This window comes from Mchenga conophoros, linkage group LG2, assembly GCF_057382185.1.
Source record: "Mchenga conophoros isolate Kocher_MC1m ecotype Shallow Benthic linkage group LG2, M_conophoros_male_GT1.1, whole genome shotgun sequence".
Classification (NCBI taxonomy): Eukaryota; Metazoa; Chordata; class Actinopteri; order Cichliformes; family Cichlidae; genus Mchenga; species Mchenga conophoros.
This window is the reverse complement of record NC_140527.1, coordinates 26,379,153-26,394,951: the sequence shown is the minus strand read 5'-3', so window position 1 is coordinate 26,394,951 and position 15,799 is coordinate 26,379,153. Positions and strand designations below refer to the sequence as shown.

The 15,799-nt window shown below is 39.8% G+C and overlaps 1 protein-coding gene across 6 annotated transcripts; it reads left to right on the top strand.

The window, feature by feature from the left end:
• The first annotated feature begins 734 nt into the window (after positions 1 to 734).
• On the top strand, positions 735 to 15,717 carry tnip1 (TNFAIP3 interacting protein 1). Of its 6 annotated transcripts, none has more exons than XM_085290421.1 (18): positions 735 to 784; positions 5,028 to 5,210; positions 7,078 to 7,221; positions 7,341 to 7,429; positions 7,605 to 7,664; positions 8,294 to 8,503; positions 9,260 to 9,354; positions 9,725 to 9,887; positions 10,159 to 10,251; positions 10,373 to 10,438; positions 11,759 to 11,890; positions 12,007 to 12,135; positions 12,216 to 12,350; positions 12,435 to 12,560; positions 12,724 to 12,807; positions 13,202 to 13,417; positions 13,674 to 13,770; positions 13,976 to 15,717. In XM_085290421.1, the coding sequence occupies exons 2-18, from the start codon at positions 5,063 to 5,065 to the stop codon at positions 14,074 to 14,076; spliced, it is 2,088 nt and encodes a 695-aa protein (XP_085146547.1). In that variant the 5' UTR covers positions 735 to 784; positions 5,028 to 5,062; the 3' UTR covers positions 14,077 to 15,717. The 6 variants fall into 6 exon arrangements, with proteins under 6 accessions (XP_085146547.1, XP_085146565.1, XP_085146574.1 ...); XM_085290439.1 differs by lacking the exon at positions 735 to 784 and adding an exon at positions 3,901 to 4,058 and having other exon boundaries at positions 8,333 to 8,503; XM_085290448.1 differs by lacking the exon at positions 735 to 784 and adding an exon at positions 3,901 to 4,058 and having other exon boundaries at positions 13,292 to 13,417.
• The last annotated feature ends 82 nt before the right edge of the window (positions 15,718 to 15,799 follow it).

The following is a 15,799-nucleotide window of genomic DNA, read 5'->3' as shown; positions in this document are numbered from 1 at the left end:
GAAAAAAAAGATGTGGCGAGGAAATCCCCTGCAGTACGCCAAATCCAAGGCAGTCTGCAGCTCTTGCTGCTCTCAGTGGCACACCCAACTTGAAATTGCTCTATTTGATCATAATTACAGGAGATTAAGAGATTACTGCAATAACACTTTGTTAATGTCAATACATACACTGTTCTTGAATTTCCCTTTTGATAATGGGGGATTTTTTTTTTTTTTTTTTTTTTTTTTTTTTTTTTGCTGTAGCAACGATGAGCTCGTACTGCATAAATTAAACAGATTCAAGTTTACATATTTCAAAGGTGCTCAGTTCTCAGAGGGAGTCGAAGATATTGCTTTAGCCGTTGACTTCATGTTGTTATAGTTTTCATAACTGTGGTTCCTTCATGCAAACAAGCCAAGCACTGTTCTGCATGTAGACCTACCACACTGTGCATACACACTAGAATAAGTTGTCTTTGCATTTTTCTCTGTTATACTTGTCACATTATGTGCCCAGTGGCTCTTTTGTATCATTCAGTATTGTAGGTTTTTTGCCATGCATCCTTATATGAAGCACGTGCATGTGCTGCAAGCTGCTGCACATAAATGATTTAAATGTATACAGCTTTCCATTCATGTGTTGGCAAAGGCAGGCCAAACAGTTGGACACACACCAGGTTCTGAGCCTTCAGTATCAGGCCATTTTATGGGTTATGGGAATTCCCCAAGTCTCACAGTAAAATCGCTTCCCCCAATTCACCAGTTTCCTTAAAAAGTGCCTCTCCGATACGAGCTAAATGTGTGGGTGAGTTGTTGTTTATTTGTTTTAACATTTGAAATGTAAGTAAAGAATATTTTAGATGTGTGAATATTTATAGATATGTGATTTTTTTTAAAATATAGTTTTGGGTGGGTCAGTTTTTGTTCTCAGTTATAGGCTGCCCTTTGTTTGCAACAGAATGTTTTGGGCAAATGGAACAGTGAAAACATGCATCACGCTAGAAAAGAAGAGATTTGTGATAAATATTGTATAAAAATCTGTTGTATATACTGACCACAGTGTATATTATCATTACTCTCAAAACTTGTTTTGCGTTTGTTTTTTCCATTTAAAAACAGTTTTCAATATGTTGTGGATTATAAAAACTGAAGATAAAAGAACTCAAATTATACTTTAAAACTGATTTACTCACTATCATAAAAAAATCTGTTAGTATCCATTACACACAGGCCTAGACGAACTGTATTTGTCAAGCTAATACAAAGTCTTGGATTTTATAAAGTCTACAACTTTTTTTTTTTTTAACTAAAATTGATGTAAGTAACCTGTAAAATGTTAAAATACATTTGTATCTGTTGCCAGTGACATGTAGCCCAATTTTTGAGGTTTTTTTGCATTGCGATAGTCTCAGCAGCAATAATGTCCCTGATTTAATGCCTCGAGAACGATGGCTGGTCACTACTCGGCTAACAAAAGGACTTTTTGTATTAAGTAGCACAGAACTAATGACTATCAGCTGCTAATTTCCACTGCTGGGAGATGAGAAAGCGTCCCTGTCTCAGCAGGGTGAGGTGCCTACTCTGTGCTACAGACAAAAAGGGTTTAGAGAAGGGCTCAAATTTGAGGATTGCTCATTTAAAAAAAACAAACAAACAAACATACCATGTGTTCATTCTGCTAGCTTTGTGCAGTGCTTTAAAATATTGTCAAATGTTGGTGGGAGCATAAGAAAAAGTGTGCAGTTTGTCACCCAGCAAGACTGAATGATGGTGACATTTCCTGTATCCTCAGGCCTGTAGTTTTTGTTTTCTTCTGGCAGTCTCAGAGTCATCAGCCTGTTTATCATTTCTGCACACCACAGCAGCCCGAAGTGGAAACACGTTGCACCAAAAAAAAATATGGGCAATGTAAATGTTGGCAGGCACAGGAATGAGGAAAAAACAACTTCTGTGTGTGTGACAGCCACATGAGCTGTGCTGTTGCTTTTTCCTGTAGACACTAAATGGCTCTCTGGGGACCACAGTCACACATTTTTACCAGACTTTTATGGCCAAAGGGATAGATACCCTTTGTGTGTGCATATGTGCGTATGCCTATTGTTTCATTGTTGTACGTGGCTTTAGTTGAAGCATGTGATTTTTCACTTGACTTGAAAAGGGCATTTATAGCTGATTTGTGAAAGGATTTTCAAATAAGGCGTGTTGTCTTAAATCACATGCTGTCCACCCACTGTCTCGTTTTCTCACTTATTCTCTTTCTTTACAGTAAGATTTTCTGTCAGAGAAGTTAAGTCAAAGACATCAATGAGTAAAAGGAAATTCTATTGAAAGTCAAGCTGATTTCTCTGTTAAAGCAGTTTTAACACTAAGTCAGTAACACACCAGTAGAGTTTTTACATGACAGGAAGTAGCAATAATAGAAAAGCTAAACACAAGTATAAGATTAGATGAGGTTTGGTATAAATTATGTCATGTATGGCAGTTTTACTTGTTATTTGTGTAAGATTTTTATTACAAATTACGCAGGAGGCTTCTTAGCCGGGAATATCCTTGTGTGGTTCAGTGTGATTGTGTGTAGCCACAAGCTGAATGATCAAGTATCACACTTTGTGTTTCCAGCTACCAGAGGAACAACGTAAATTACTCCCTGAGGAAGAAACATAACCGCAGATTATCTGTTCGTTAATTCCCACAAGATGTCACTATTGCTCCAAGTGATTAATTTTAGCCTTCTTGGGGGGGTCTTCAATAAAATTGGGACAGTTCTGGTCAAATACAGTGAGCAATGTGTGAGAAACACGGTTTTAAGTAAAAGTTCCATCCAATAAATGATGAGTCTGTTAATTTTGCACTGTACACGTTTTCCTTGTCTAACAATATATGGGTGTTCCTCCTTTCCTGGGACAACACAGATATAACTCAAGTGGACGGTTAATTAAAAAGAGTTAGGTCAGCACTGAAAAAACTAATATTTGGGGTTGATTGTGTTATAGGTACAGTGTGCACTCTTAATACCTCATATTAATGGACTGGGAAAAAAAGAATATAACTACTGTAATATTCACATCTCACAGGCTGAACTCTTATACAAGCTCAAAAAACATAAAAGTCAGTTATTCAACTTATTTATAAAACATATAGTTCATCTTCATTTTATTTGTTATATCACAGTTAAAACTAATCAATTTCTTGATCAACTAGATAGTTAATCAGGAAATAGACAAAACACAGTGTGTTTGAACGTTTTTCAGGAAACTACTTTTTTAAAATGTATTTTTTAACCACATTTACGATTTGCTCATTTTTTTTAAAAATGTAAACAAATGTTTAATTTATCCAGTGTTTCGTTTGCATAAAAATGTGGATGGAATAACAAGTTTTCTTCCAGCTCTAAACTCATCATTACACATCTCTTAACAATAATTTAGTTCAGCTTAAAAAAAAATCTGCGTAACTCGAACTAAAACGTATTGCCCTCTCAGTTCAGAGGAAATATGTGATGCAATCACAGAAACCCCCACCAGCTCCATCTCTGAATTTATCAATGAGGGAAAAAAGTCACTGAGTGAAAAAGGTCGGGGTTTGTCTCATGACTTTGGGGGGATGGGAGTGGTAGTCGGGGTTCAGTGAGTACACAGTAAAAACAATAATAATGTTAATACGAAATATAATTAAAATGATTAAAATTCAAGAGAAAATATAGGGGATTTAAAAATTATTATTATTATTATTATTATTATTATGAGTCTTACTTACCATCGAATTATTGCATCATTCACTATTTTGCCATATATGGATATTGGTGCCTAAAAGTAGATCATGTGAACAGGTTTGGCAATTCTGGTAATACCGCCACGGTTAGAATACATGTAGAGCGTTTGCTCCAGTGTTTACATTAAGGTCAGCTGCTCCTGTTGGTCCCCCTCTGATAGAGCCGAGCTGCGATTGGCCACGTTGCTGTCAATCATCGCTGTTTACCAAACGTTGCGAGGTGGAATTTCCCAGGTTACAGCATAGACTCAGTAGACCACTTCCGCAATACATGTCTGGGCAGACGAGAGGCCACTGCGAGCTGAAAGGTACCGAGCAAAAAAAGCCACCTCTTTGTTGTTTTGGCTTGGCGTTTATCTCCGCGTTTCCAGCGATTTACCGAATCGATTACAGTCTCTGTAGAGGAAAAATAAGGGGAGTTTAGCGCCTTCGTTTCCCGCACAGTCATCTAGTGTTAGCTAGCCGACAGCTAACGAGGATGTTGCTAGCAATTTGCATGACAACAGCGAAAACTAATATTAGCTTTCTTCAGCCAATCAAGGTAGCTGTCATTTGCTAGATTGTGGTGTATTTGAGCCTGGTCTCCTGGATAGATGTGTGTTACTTGGATTTGCATTACATTTTGTTTTGTTTTGTTATTTTTTTGCTCTGCTTTTGTTCCCTTTTTCCCAGGATAAGAACGTTGTAGTTGTCATAATATGCTATCACCATAGCTAACACATTTTTGCCATATGTCCGACTCTGTCAGGGTTCATAGTACAGCATTTGTCCTCTCAAAGTCGTCGGAGGATTTTTATTTTCCGTCCAACGTTTCGCTCATAGTCTACAGTCGTCCTGTTAGAAATGATAACTTAGAAACAGGTCGTTAGTGTCACGCTGTATAGTATAAAACAAAAAGCGGGTGGTATTAATGTCATTTGAGCATATTTGCTTTTACTTTCGAGCTCCTGTTATAAAACTTTATCTTATGTTCAAGTGTTCAACTTTGAGAGAGAGTACGAGCGTATTTGGTGATCTTGTGGTGTACCTGTTATACTTTCAAATCACCTATGTCACTGACACAATTTTAAGTCGGAACTTAAATATAACCTCACAATGTAAAAATTGCCAAGATTTCTTTTTCCAGTTGTTTACTTTTTCAGCCTGTTAGAAAACTCTTTGTTTTCTGTAAAGGTCAGCTACTCCTGACTTCTTCTGTGTGTTCTTGTGTCTCCTGCTGCGTAGCTTCTGATATTTTTGTTAAGTTAAAAATACCAGTTTGTGTCTTCTTTCCACAGTTCAGAGGACGATGTGTAGGAAGTGAGCAACTGCAATGGAGGGGAAAGGACCGTACCGCATCTATGATCCGGGTGGGAGTGAGGTCAAGGCCAGGGATGAGGCTGGAGGAGGGAGCAGCTATCGGCAGCTGCTGGAGGAGAACAGCATGCTGAGAGAACGGATGAAGGGACTTAAGAGCTTAGGTATGTTTCTAAAGACTAGTTATCTCAAGTTGAAGTTAAGGCCGTGTGCGTCTGTTTGTGTGTCAGTCCTTTTCAACTCCTGGGGGTGTGGTGATCCTTTACCAGAGGCTTGGAAGTTTGAGAGTTCTGTGCAGTATCTAGGATTGCACTCCTCTGGACAGCGACCTCTGACATTGTGCCTGGAATCTGCTGGAGCCATTCTTCCAATCTTGGGGTTACAGCTCCTAATGCTCCTGTTACCACACTGCTCCAGTTTTTCTTTCAGCCACTGGTACTTTTTTGTTTTCTTGTGAACTCGCTTTCAGATTGTGCTCACCACTGGGATTACCATGTCTATCACTGCTGCATTGTGATAGACGAGGCTTTTTCTGCTCTTTGTCATCCACCACTATGGTTAGCAGCCACACGACTGTCTAGAACTTGAAGTCCCGTAGGACCTTAGGCTTGTTGTTCTCACCCATCCTTGGCTGTATCTCCCATCAAGAAGTGTGGCTTTTTATTCCATATGTAGCACAGATGTTCCTGTACACTATCCCAGCCTCTTGATTGTGTCGACAATGCACTACATAGTCTCCGGGGCTCCTTTGCACAGCCTTCAACGTGGGTCCTTGGACCCAGTGCTGTTATTTCCAGTGCTCTTCTGATCTGCATGTGTCCTATATTGACTCATGTGGCCACTCAGCCTAGTTCATGAGACCCTGAGTTGATCTTCCATGTTAAGCAGGTAATTGGCTGGCTTGTAGTTTGATGGTGTTGTACCCTTGTGGGGGATCCTTCATGCTCAGATTGTTCTGGCCTTTGTTATCCAGTGCGGAGGAGTACCTGCTGTTAGCAGTCCCTTTTATTTGTGCTGCCAGGTGTCCATGGTGTGTTAGCTTCTTCATCTATCATCTTCAATTATTTTAGGTCTTGGTGCTGTCTAGCTCTTCATTCTTGAGGCTCGTTGCTGGATGTCTGCCTTTGTGATCTTGATTGGCACTTTTTCTGTGAGGTTGGTGCTCATAGATCCACCAGCCACTTGGCTTTGGTGTTGTCGTTTCTTCCTCCCAGGTGTTCTTCCATTATTTCTCCAGCCTACTTGGACTAAAAGTAGATCAATATTTTTATTATTGTGGCAGTGACATATATAAGCTCATTGGTTTTAGTGCTATTGGTAGTCGGGAGAGCTAGAGGTAGAGCTGTGTTCACACCTACAAGTATCTCCTGTGATGGGATTTTGTCAGTGAGTGAGGGGAGTTGTGTCCTTTGTTTCGAGTCTACCTTTAATTTGGTCACGATCTTCATCCTCAGCTCAGTAAGATGGAACATCTACTTCAGTTAGACTGCTCTTTTCGGCTCATTATGTCCGTAATACCACTGGATTTCCAACTTCGATGGTGGCTTTCTTTTACTGATGTTAGAGCGCCGAGTTACCATGTGCTTCTTGGTCACAGTGGAAGCTCATAAAGTTTTTTTCCAAAATTTTCTACACAGAAAGTTGAGATTGTTCAGCTTGAATTCTGTAGCAGCAGAAAGTTGAACAGACATTTTAAATAACACATTTGTCATTTAAAACAAATTTGACATAGGCACAAAGACAACATGTGATGTTGTAGCATCATATCCTAAAGTGTCATTCAGCAATTATGGTGAAATGTAGTGAAACCTGAAAATCTGCTTTGGTCATCCAGTTAAAAACTCACATGCTAACAACGTGAATGGCTCAGTGACTAACTAAACGAGTCCTTACTTTCTCACAGAGTTTCTGTCACACGTTGTTTGTTGTTGTGCTGATATTTTTAGTGACAACAGGGTTTGCCAGTAGAAACAAAGCAAGATTAAGTGAAGGTGTTACTAGATAGAGACGAGCTCTCTCCAATACCTGCAGGTGATTTGCTGGAAGAGTCTCAGTCAGAGGCGTCGAGGCTTCGACAGCGAGTGGAGGAACTTGTGAGAGACAACGAAGCCCTGAAATCGTCCAGCTTCGCAGCCAGTTTGTGTATGGGAGGGCCCATTCAAACTGAGACACAAAGTAGGTTTCACATACTTAAAGGCAACGAAGAAGACTTTTCTTCACATTTTTGGATTATTACACAGTGTGGCCAGCATTTGGCTGATTGTTACCATTAATATTCATTTGGTGTATTTCAGGTAATAAACCCTGTTTACATACCACAGCTGAGCAGAAGGAGGAGCAATCGAGCTGTTTAGGAAAGACTCTTCAGCCAGAGAAGCCCAATGTAAATAATTTGTTTCTGCTTTCTGTTCAGGTAGAAATGACCCTGTTATTATTTTAAGACTAGATGTAGGCATTATCAGGGCCTAAAATATAACGTCCGACTGGAGAATGTTCACTTCGTCGTTGTTTTTTGGGATCATGTTCGAGTTGTGTGTGTGTGTATATTTTTTTTATAGGATGCCATTTCAGAGTTTGAGGTGGTGAATATGGAGGGAAAGACTTCAGAGGCATTGACAGTACGTACCAGATGAATAGCTCAAATCTATTTGAATCATATGGTTATTTTTAGCATTTATTCTTTACCCTTTAAAAGGATATTATTTTGTATAGGTTTCGGTTTAGTGAGGTTAAATTTAATCATTCCTCTTTATAGCCATTTCCTCAATATTGGACATACATCCTTGGTGTGTTGACTCACCAAAAAACTCAATACTGGTAGCTCCAGCCTGAGTCAGTCAGGGGAAAGTCCAGGATTGTCACTGACTAGAATTACACCGCTGATTCATTCACATACTAAATCCCAGGGGATGTGTTAACAGGACACGAGGCCAGTGTTGAGGTGAACATGTTAAAACCTATGCTAGTGGCCAGCCTGTCACATATTCTAACAAATTTAGCCAACCTTGCTATCTAAAATATATGTTGGCGAAAGTAGAAAAGCTAATTGTAGTCTGTGGAGAGTAAAAATAAACCCAACAGGACCAACTAGTTTGCCTTTCATACAAATCGGCTGCTCCCTTTCATAGAGAACGATGACTCTTACAGAATGGTGTTTTAAATAATTGAGATGTAATTGAGAACACGCTCACTGAGTCAGCTTGAGAAGAACAGGTGACTGACTGGTTACTTGTGTGGGTATCTTCAGGCCGGGTCAGCAGTAGGAGTAATTCCCCTCCTTCCTCAGGAGAACATCGAGCTAGCAAGCCAGCTGAAGAGGCTTGAGAGCTCATTCAGCATATTTGCTGAGGAGTCCAACCCAAACCAGCTGTTAGCGCACCTTGGCCGCATGGCTGTGGAGTTTCATCATCTTTCTTCGAAAGTCCAAAAGAATGAACAGAGGACCTCCCTCCTACAGGTATTGCGCACAACTACTGTGTCATAAAACTAAAAAAATGTGACAAATCACCACAGTGCTTATTATAAATAGTGATTTATAAGTGTTGTAATAGTGCAAGAGCATACCAAGTGTATATACAATGATCAGTCATGTTAAAGAAAAATATAAAATCTGAATTTTGTTATAGCAACTCGAAACTATCACGCTAAATACTACTGCTACGGCACGCTCGGCATAACTTGATGACTTTAAAAGCTTTTTTGTGTGAGATTTGACGGGTCGCGAGAGTAAAACTACAGATGCAATAATACTTCGTTCGGACGGATGTGGTTTCAGAACTTGAAGAGTAATTTAAGTGTGTTTTGTGGTAGAACAAGTATTCTGGAGACTCAATAACTTTAAAAAAAATAAAATGAAGCTGCACGTAGTTGGTGCTCTGTGTAGAACCTCTAAAACATTCAATAAAATATTTTTAAAGTCTCACTACTTTGACTACATGGAACATTAATTTTTCCTCAAAACCCTGTGGGCAACAAAAGTGTTATTTAATGGGATGAAAATAGGAAACTAAAGCTTGATTTATCAGATAAAACAGATGGCATTTCCTTATCTGTTAGATTATTACACGTGACTTGCATTCCGATGTAATTTAAAACTCAACATAAGTTTATCTTTGTGCCACTGGGTTGATGGCATTTCTGGATATATGATTGAGTACAGATAATAAGAAAATGTCAGAACGGTGTTTAATATTGTCCTCTCTTGGCTTTATAGACTCTCTGCGAGCAGCTCAGACAAGAGAACAATGAGCTTCGAAAGAAAATGGAAGAGGATCATCATATCAGGAATCGAGACTTGGAACAGCTGAGGTAATGTTTCTCCTTTTGATGTGACTGTGCTACAAATAAAACAATACTATCGCTCTGACATCTTGTTCTCTTTTCTTCTGATCTGTTTTTTAACTTTTTTTTTGTGGGACTGTTTTGCTTCTTATCGTTTGATTTTATTTCGAGTCAAATTCTCATTACTGTTAATAAAATATTTATCGCCTAATCTTTACTTTGCCCTTGATGTTAACAATTCAGCGCGCTTTCACTTCTGAAGGGGATTACTCCAGGGCTTTCTGGTGTTGTAGGTTCTTCCCAGAAGGCCTCCAGTAGCTGGAGCATGATGACGGCCATGTCTTAGAATGAGACCTAGTTCTCAAATACTATCATTTTCATTTTCATGCCGGTGTAGACAGGAAAATCAGAAACTTAAGGAGTTGGTCACAGGAGCGGCAGCAGCGGCAGCAGCATCTGCGTTGCCACCTGACGCTGAAACTCCAGAGGCCAAAGAGGAGCCGGTGAAGGAGGAATCTGCGGCTGTCCGACCCAAAATGGAGGCCACCACACCGCAGAAGGTAGTTTCAGTTTAATTAAAATTGATTTATTTAAATTTGTATACATACATTATTTGCTGTAGCTTCATATTTAAAACATTTCTATGAAGTTTTTTTTTTTTTTTTACCTAAACCAGTTTTTAATCTGTGTTCTTTTTAAAGACCTTTAATTAAATTATTTTCAATACAGTAATCTTGTGACTGAGAATTTCCCACTCGTGACCTCTTACAACGTGCGTAATGTAGTAATGTTGTGGATTTAGGAATATTTTATGTTCCCCCAACCCCCCAGAGTGGAAAAGCTGCAGAGAAAACCCCAACTAAACCTTGTGATGTCGAGGTGTATGAAAAGAAGATCAAGCTTTTGGAGAAGCAGAGAAAGGATGTGAGTCTTGCTTGCTTACTTTCTTACTTACTGCTCATCCTCTTTTGCCATAGGGGAAAGTCTGTGTATTTTGTTTCCTACATGTTCAGTGGTGTTTGTTTCGCTTTCTGGCTTCTTACAGGTGCTGGAGGTGAACAAGCAGTGGGACATTCAGTGGAACGCCATGAAGTCACAGTTTGAGCAGAAGGTACAGTAATGACTTTACAGCTGCTGTGACGGGTGTGGGAAGGCGTTACGGTGCTCTTGACTGCTTAAAAGAATTTTAAATTTTTTTAGATTTCTTTTCTTATTTTCAATTTCAGGCCTTTCTTTTTTTTCTTTTTTTTTTTTCTTTTAACATTTTCAAAATATTGAATCACCTGCATCAGTTAGCTCTGTTTGGTCCAATTTAGTTCAAAGAGATGTTAAATGCTCTGTTGGACTTAAAGTAAATCACTTGTACCCAGTATGAGTGATTTAACAAGTGTCAGTACAAGTGAGATACCAGTCACAAATTTCATTGGGTGTCTCTCCATAACACCACACTCAGTGATCTGTGTGTAAAATGGATTACATGCTATGAAAAGCTGAAACTTAACTAAAGAGTTCCACTGTATTCATTTCAGCATATAAAGAAACTAAGGTTGGTTACCTGTGGGGTTCAAATATTGTCTTAATTACTTATTTTATGAATTAAAGTTGCTTCTGGTGTCTGTAGCAACATTTTTTCCAAGTGATGGTTGAAGTTAGTTTCAAGTGTTTTGCCAAACTAAGAAAAAATATTACTGATCACTGAGCATCGTGACATTAATTAGGTAAAATATCGTGATTTAACAGAAAAACAAGCAAAAAAACCTATGATGGGTGAAGTGACAGATGGAAAGCATTTTATAATTTGAAAAAAACTTTAACAAACAGGACTTTGAGTTTATGACTTGACAGAGAAGCAGCTGTGTATGTGTCTAGTTCTTTCTTTTCTTTTCTTTTTTTTTTTTTTTTTTTAAATGTGCTTGTCCAGTGGAAAAGGTGCAATCTTGCAATAGCTTGCGATCTGAACATGCTTACCACAAGGCCTGTCACACTTCAGTAAGAATTCCCCTTACCTCTCCGGTACCCGCTGACTTCCTGCTGTGGTGCAGTCAGAGGGCAGCAGAGACACACAGACGTACACACTCTCACACTGACACTCACACACCTATGTTGTGCACACCCACAATTATGTATAAACCTACATTCACACTTCGTTCAGACAGGGACACCGTGCAGCTTTGGGTTATAACCACAGAACCCTAGATATATCCATTTGCGTCACTCGGATCGTTCATATGTTACACAAAAACAGCAGTGCGTGTTTGCGAATTTGATGGCTTAGTTGTCTATTTAGATAACATTTCTGAAGCTAATACCGGAGGGTTATTACTTAATCGGTTTTATTTATTATTAGGCACTTTATGGAAATTTATAAAAAAAAATGGATCTTTAACAGCGTGATCATTTCCTAAACTAAAAGATTGCCACTTTTCCTCAGATCACAGACCTCAGACAACGGCTAGCCGAGTCACAGAAAACTGTGCTTGAGCTGGAGGCTGAGCGGGAGCAGAGGCAACGTGACTATGACAAGAAGCTGCTGCTGGCCAAGTCCAAGATTGAAAATGTCCAGGTGAGAATACAGATGTGAAAAAGGCCAGGTGAAACTGGTCTAAACGAAAGCAGGGCACAGAGTGACTGTGGAAAAGGTGTTTTTAAAGCCATGGGGTGTGTGCGCGTTCGTTCCAGGGGGAGAAGGAGTGTTTAAACACTGAGACGGCCGAGCTGAAGCAGAAGATCCGCTACTTGCAGGATCAGCTGGTGCCCCTCAGCAAACAGAGAGAGTACCAAGAGAAGGAGATCCAACGCCTCAACCGAGTGAGTGTGGAAGAGATGCAAAAAGAGTAATCGGGCGCAGGGACGTTTCTGTCAGGGTAACATTGATTTGTCTTATTCAGGCTTTAGAAGAAGCCTTAAACCTACACTCACCTTCATCCTCCCAACAACCTCCTGGCCAGGGCAACTTTGCAGATGCGGCCAACAACTTTAAGAAACAGGAGCTGCTCACTCAAATTGCTGTACTTAAAGAACAGGTCAGATAAACAGAACATTTACACACACTCCTGCAGTTACGTGTGGATTTCCCTTCAGCTGCTTTTTCTTTCTTTGCACTTCAGGTAAAAATCTTTGAGGAGGACTTCAGAAAAGAAAGGAGCGACAGGGAGCGAATGAATGAAGAGAAAGAGGACTTGAGGCGGCAAGTTGAAAGACTTCAGGGTCAGATTACTAATTTGACCAATCAGGTAAGATCGTGCTCATGTAACATATATTTTTTCCCCCTGTATATAATGTGACCAGGAAAGCTTTAGCTTTTGTATCATTTTTCTGCTAGTGGCTATTCTAGCTGACCTGCCCTAATATGAGGTGCTTTATTTTTCTTGTTGTGTACTTGTTGGTGTGGCGCAGCTTCATCAGGCGCAGAACGAGTGTCAGAGAGAGCGTACAGAGAGATGTAAGCTGGAGAGACTGCAGATGCAGCATCACAAACAGGTACTGCTAGTGTTACATATACACTGAAATGGTGGATTAAAGGGCGCTGTCACACTGAGTAGGTGAAATATTTGTTCAGTGTGGCTCCTGAAAAGAAAGTGCCAATAGGCTTGCAGGCTAGTGCCCCCTAGTGACAGAATGGTGGAAGACTAGATTGACTTGACTGTAGTAGGTTCATGCCGAACGAATCACAAGAGCCTCACTGCAGCTAGCTTGTTTCGGTCAGTGCATTTGGGAGCAGCGAGGTGAACACTGGCACGCCTCAGTGGGAGGCAGAACCGCAGCAGGGTTGAAGGTCAGCAGCGTCCCGTGCCACAACAGGGCCGCTGCATTCGCTGAGAGTAGCCACAAAGCACTGATTGGGGATCACATGTGTACTTGTGATCCCTCGTAGGGGCAGCAGCAGGAAAGACGTACCTCAGACCCCACGTCAGACTCAGTGAACGGCCCGCTGAGCCCTCCCTACTGTGGTCCCTTTGTGCAGGTGGGACCGCAGGGCCTTGAAGGTTGGCCCATACACTTCCCTCCCCGGATGCCCAATGCAGCAGGTGCCGCAGCCGCAGCCGCCGCAGCACCACCCCCTGTACGAGACTTCCAACCCGTTACCCCGGTAAGGGCGCTCTAAAGCCCCTCTGTCTTTGTCTCTGGAGTGACTCTGGTTCACTGAAGAAACAAGGCTTTCTTTTTTTTTCTTTTCAATTTCTCTCTTACCTCTACTTCCCTTACTTGCTGGGGGCAGCACGCTTACATTCAATAACCAATATTAGGTTATGGCAAAGACTTAAGGGCTGCTGATTGCAACGAGTAAGAATAGAAATTTTAACAGAATTGTTCTGTTTTTGTTTTTGTTTTGTTTTTTAAATCAGGGTTTTCCTTGGCAGTTGTCATTCAATCAACCTGAGAGGGGGTTGAGAGGGGCCAGAGCAGTAGGAGAAAGTTCACGACCACCACCAGAGAATGCAGGTAAGATACAACCAGTCATATGTAATTTATTTCTATTGCACAATACATGATGGTGTGTATTCAAACAGATGTACTCTTAAAATGTAGTGGAAAAACAATGAGCCAAATTTTGTCATTAGTTATGCTTAAAGTTCTTCAGCTCAGAGGTGTAAACTATAGTGGGGTAAGGCTTATTTATGTTCATATGTTACTTTGGTGTCCGTAGATCAGTCAGCGGCGGCAGCAGCAGCAGCAGCAGCGACAGGAGCACCTGGAACAGGATTTGGAAAAAGGGAGCGACAGAACATTGACCCTGGAAAGCACTAAAGCATCACCGTACCCACTTAAAAGGAGCCTGGGTAGTAGCATGAAATCAGTTTGTTTTTGAGTTGACAAGGTGTGATTTGATCTATAATTTTCCTACTGAACTGTAGATATCCTATTGTAATGTTGTTTATACTTGCGTTTTATAAGGCTATTTGTGACGCTATTCTGAATATACACATGAAATATTGTTTAATTTTTTTTTTTTTTTTTTTTTTTTTTTTTTTTAAATCGGCAACTTTAAGTCATTTGTTAAATAGGTTGGAATAATTAACATAGATTTTTTTGTTTTGTTTTCCAGACAATATACCTATGTGATTGTCTATCTGCAAGTATGTAACAAGTAGTTTGTTACTTGTAGGGTCACAGGAAGCCATTCCCCAGTAAGACTAAGACTACATATACTCATTCCAGCCATGAATGATTATATAGGTACACTGAATCATAGAGCTTACAATGTGAATGTTAATTGATTTGAGGGTTTTCAATACCATCGATGTTATAGAACTGTCCCCTAACTGTGTAACTGTTCAAAAGTTGTTGTTGAAATACAAAAATTTTGGGAAATGAATTTTGATGGTATCATGCCAAAAAAAAAACAAAAAAAAAAAAAACATGATTGTGATTACTGATAATTTATTTATAACCTGCTGTTTTGATAGTTGCATTGACTAAGTGTAAATCATTGTCTTTAGTAATGCTGTTCTTTCTATGTTGTTAGTGTAATCCCAATATATTGTAGCTATTGACATTGTATGTTTGTATCAGACACAATACGCAGTACATACACAATTTTTTTTATTTTTTTTTGGTAATTTCTCCCCCATGATGATGGACCTAATCTCATTAAACACTTCGACTTGATTTGACCACTCATTCCGATATTTATGCTCATCTCACTGCATCCTGTACCACTGCACACAGCATATCCCCAACACAGTACCAAGAGATTACAGCAGCCGCGTCCTCATATACCTGTTATGTCACATAACCTCGCTGAGTTGTACTTAGCAGTACAAAATATCCAAATTCAGCTCAAGGAGCAGAATGAGGACGATTTTCATCAGAATTCGTAGGCCGTGGTTAAACACCCAGTTACAGCAGTACAGCCACCCCAGAGGATAAAACCCTCTGTCGGGATGTCTCGACTTTTTGTTTCCATCCACTTCAACAACCAGCAACCCACACCTTGCCGACTGACCTGTGAACTGCTCTAACGCAGTCAAAGTCGCAATAACAGATAGCGGATCCACACCTCCAGGTCACACTATTAGGAAAAAGTTAAATCTGATCTCCAAATCAACAAGCCTTGCCTGTTTAAACTGAATGCCAGTTACGATTACTTAGTATAGTGTATTTTGACTAGTCAGATGAAGGGCTTCAAAAAAAAAAAGAAAAAAAAAAGGTTTGAAATGGCTTACTTTTATCTAGCAAGATATCAACAGGGAACAAAATCAGGATGGGCTAGAGCTGAGATATTAACAGAATTGCACTTTGAAAGGTATGCTGTAATTTATGGCAGATGTATTTTCCTGGTTTTTAGCCTTTTTTCTTTTTTTCTCTTTTTTTTTTTGCTGTAGGAAAAAAGCACATGTGAGACTTTTTGTATTTGACTGGCTTAATAAATCTATTCTAAATGTCTCATTAGTATCTTACCGTGTCTTGTTCCACAGAGTACATCGTTTTTACCTTTCTGTGACACAACACTCATGTTTGTTTCTCAAAA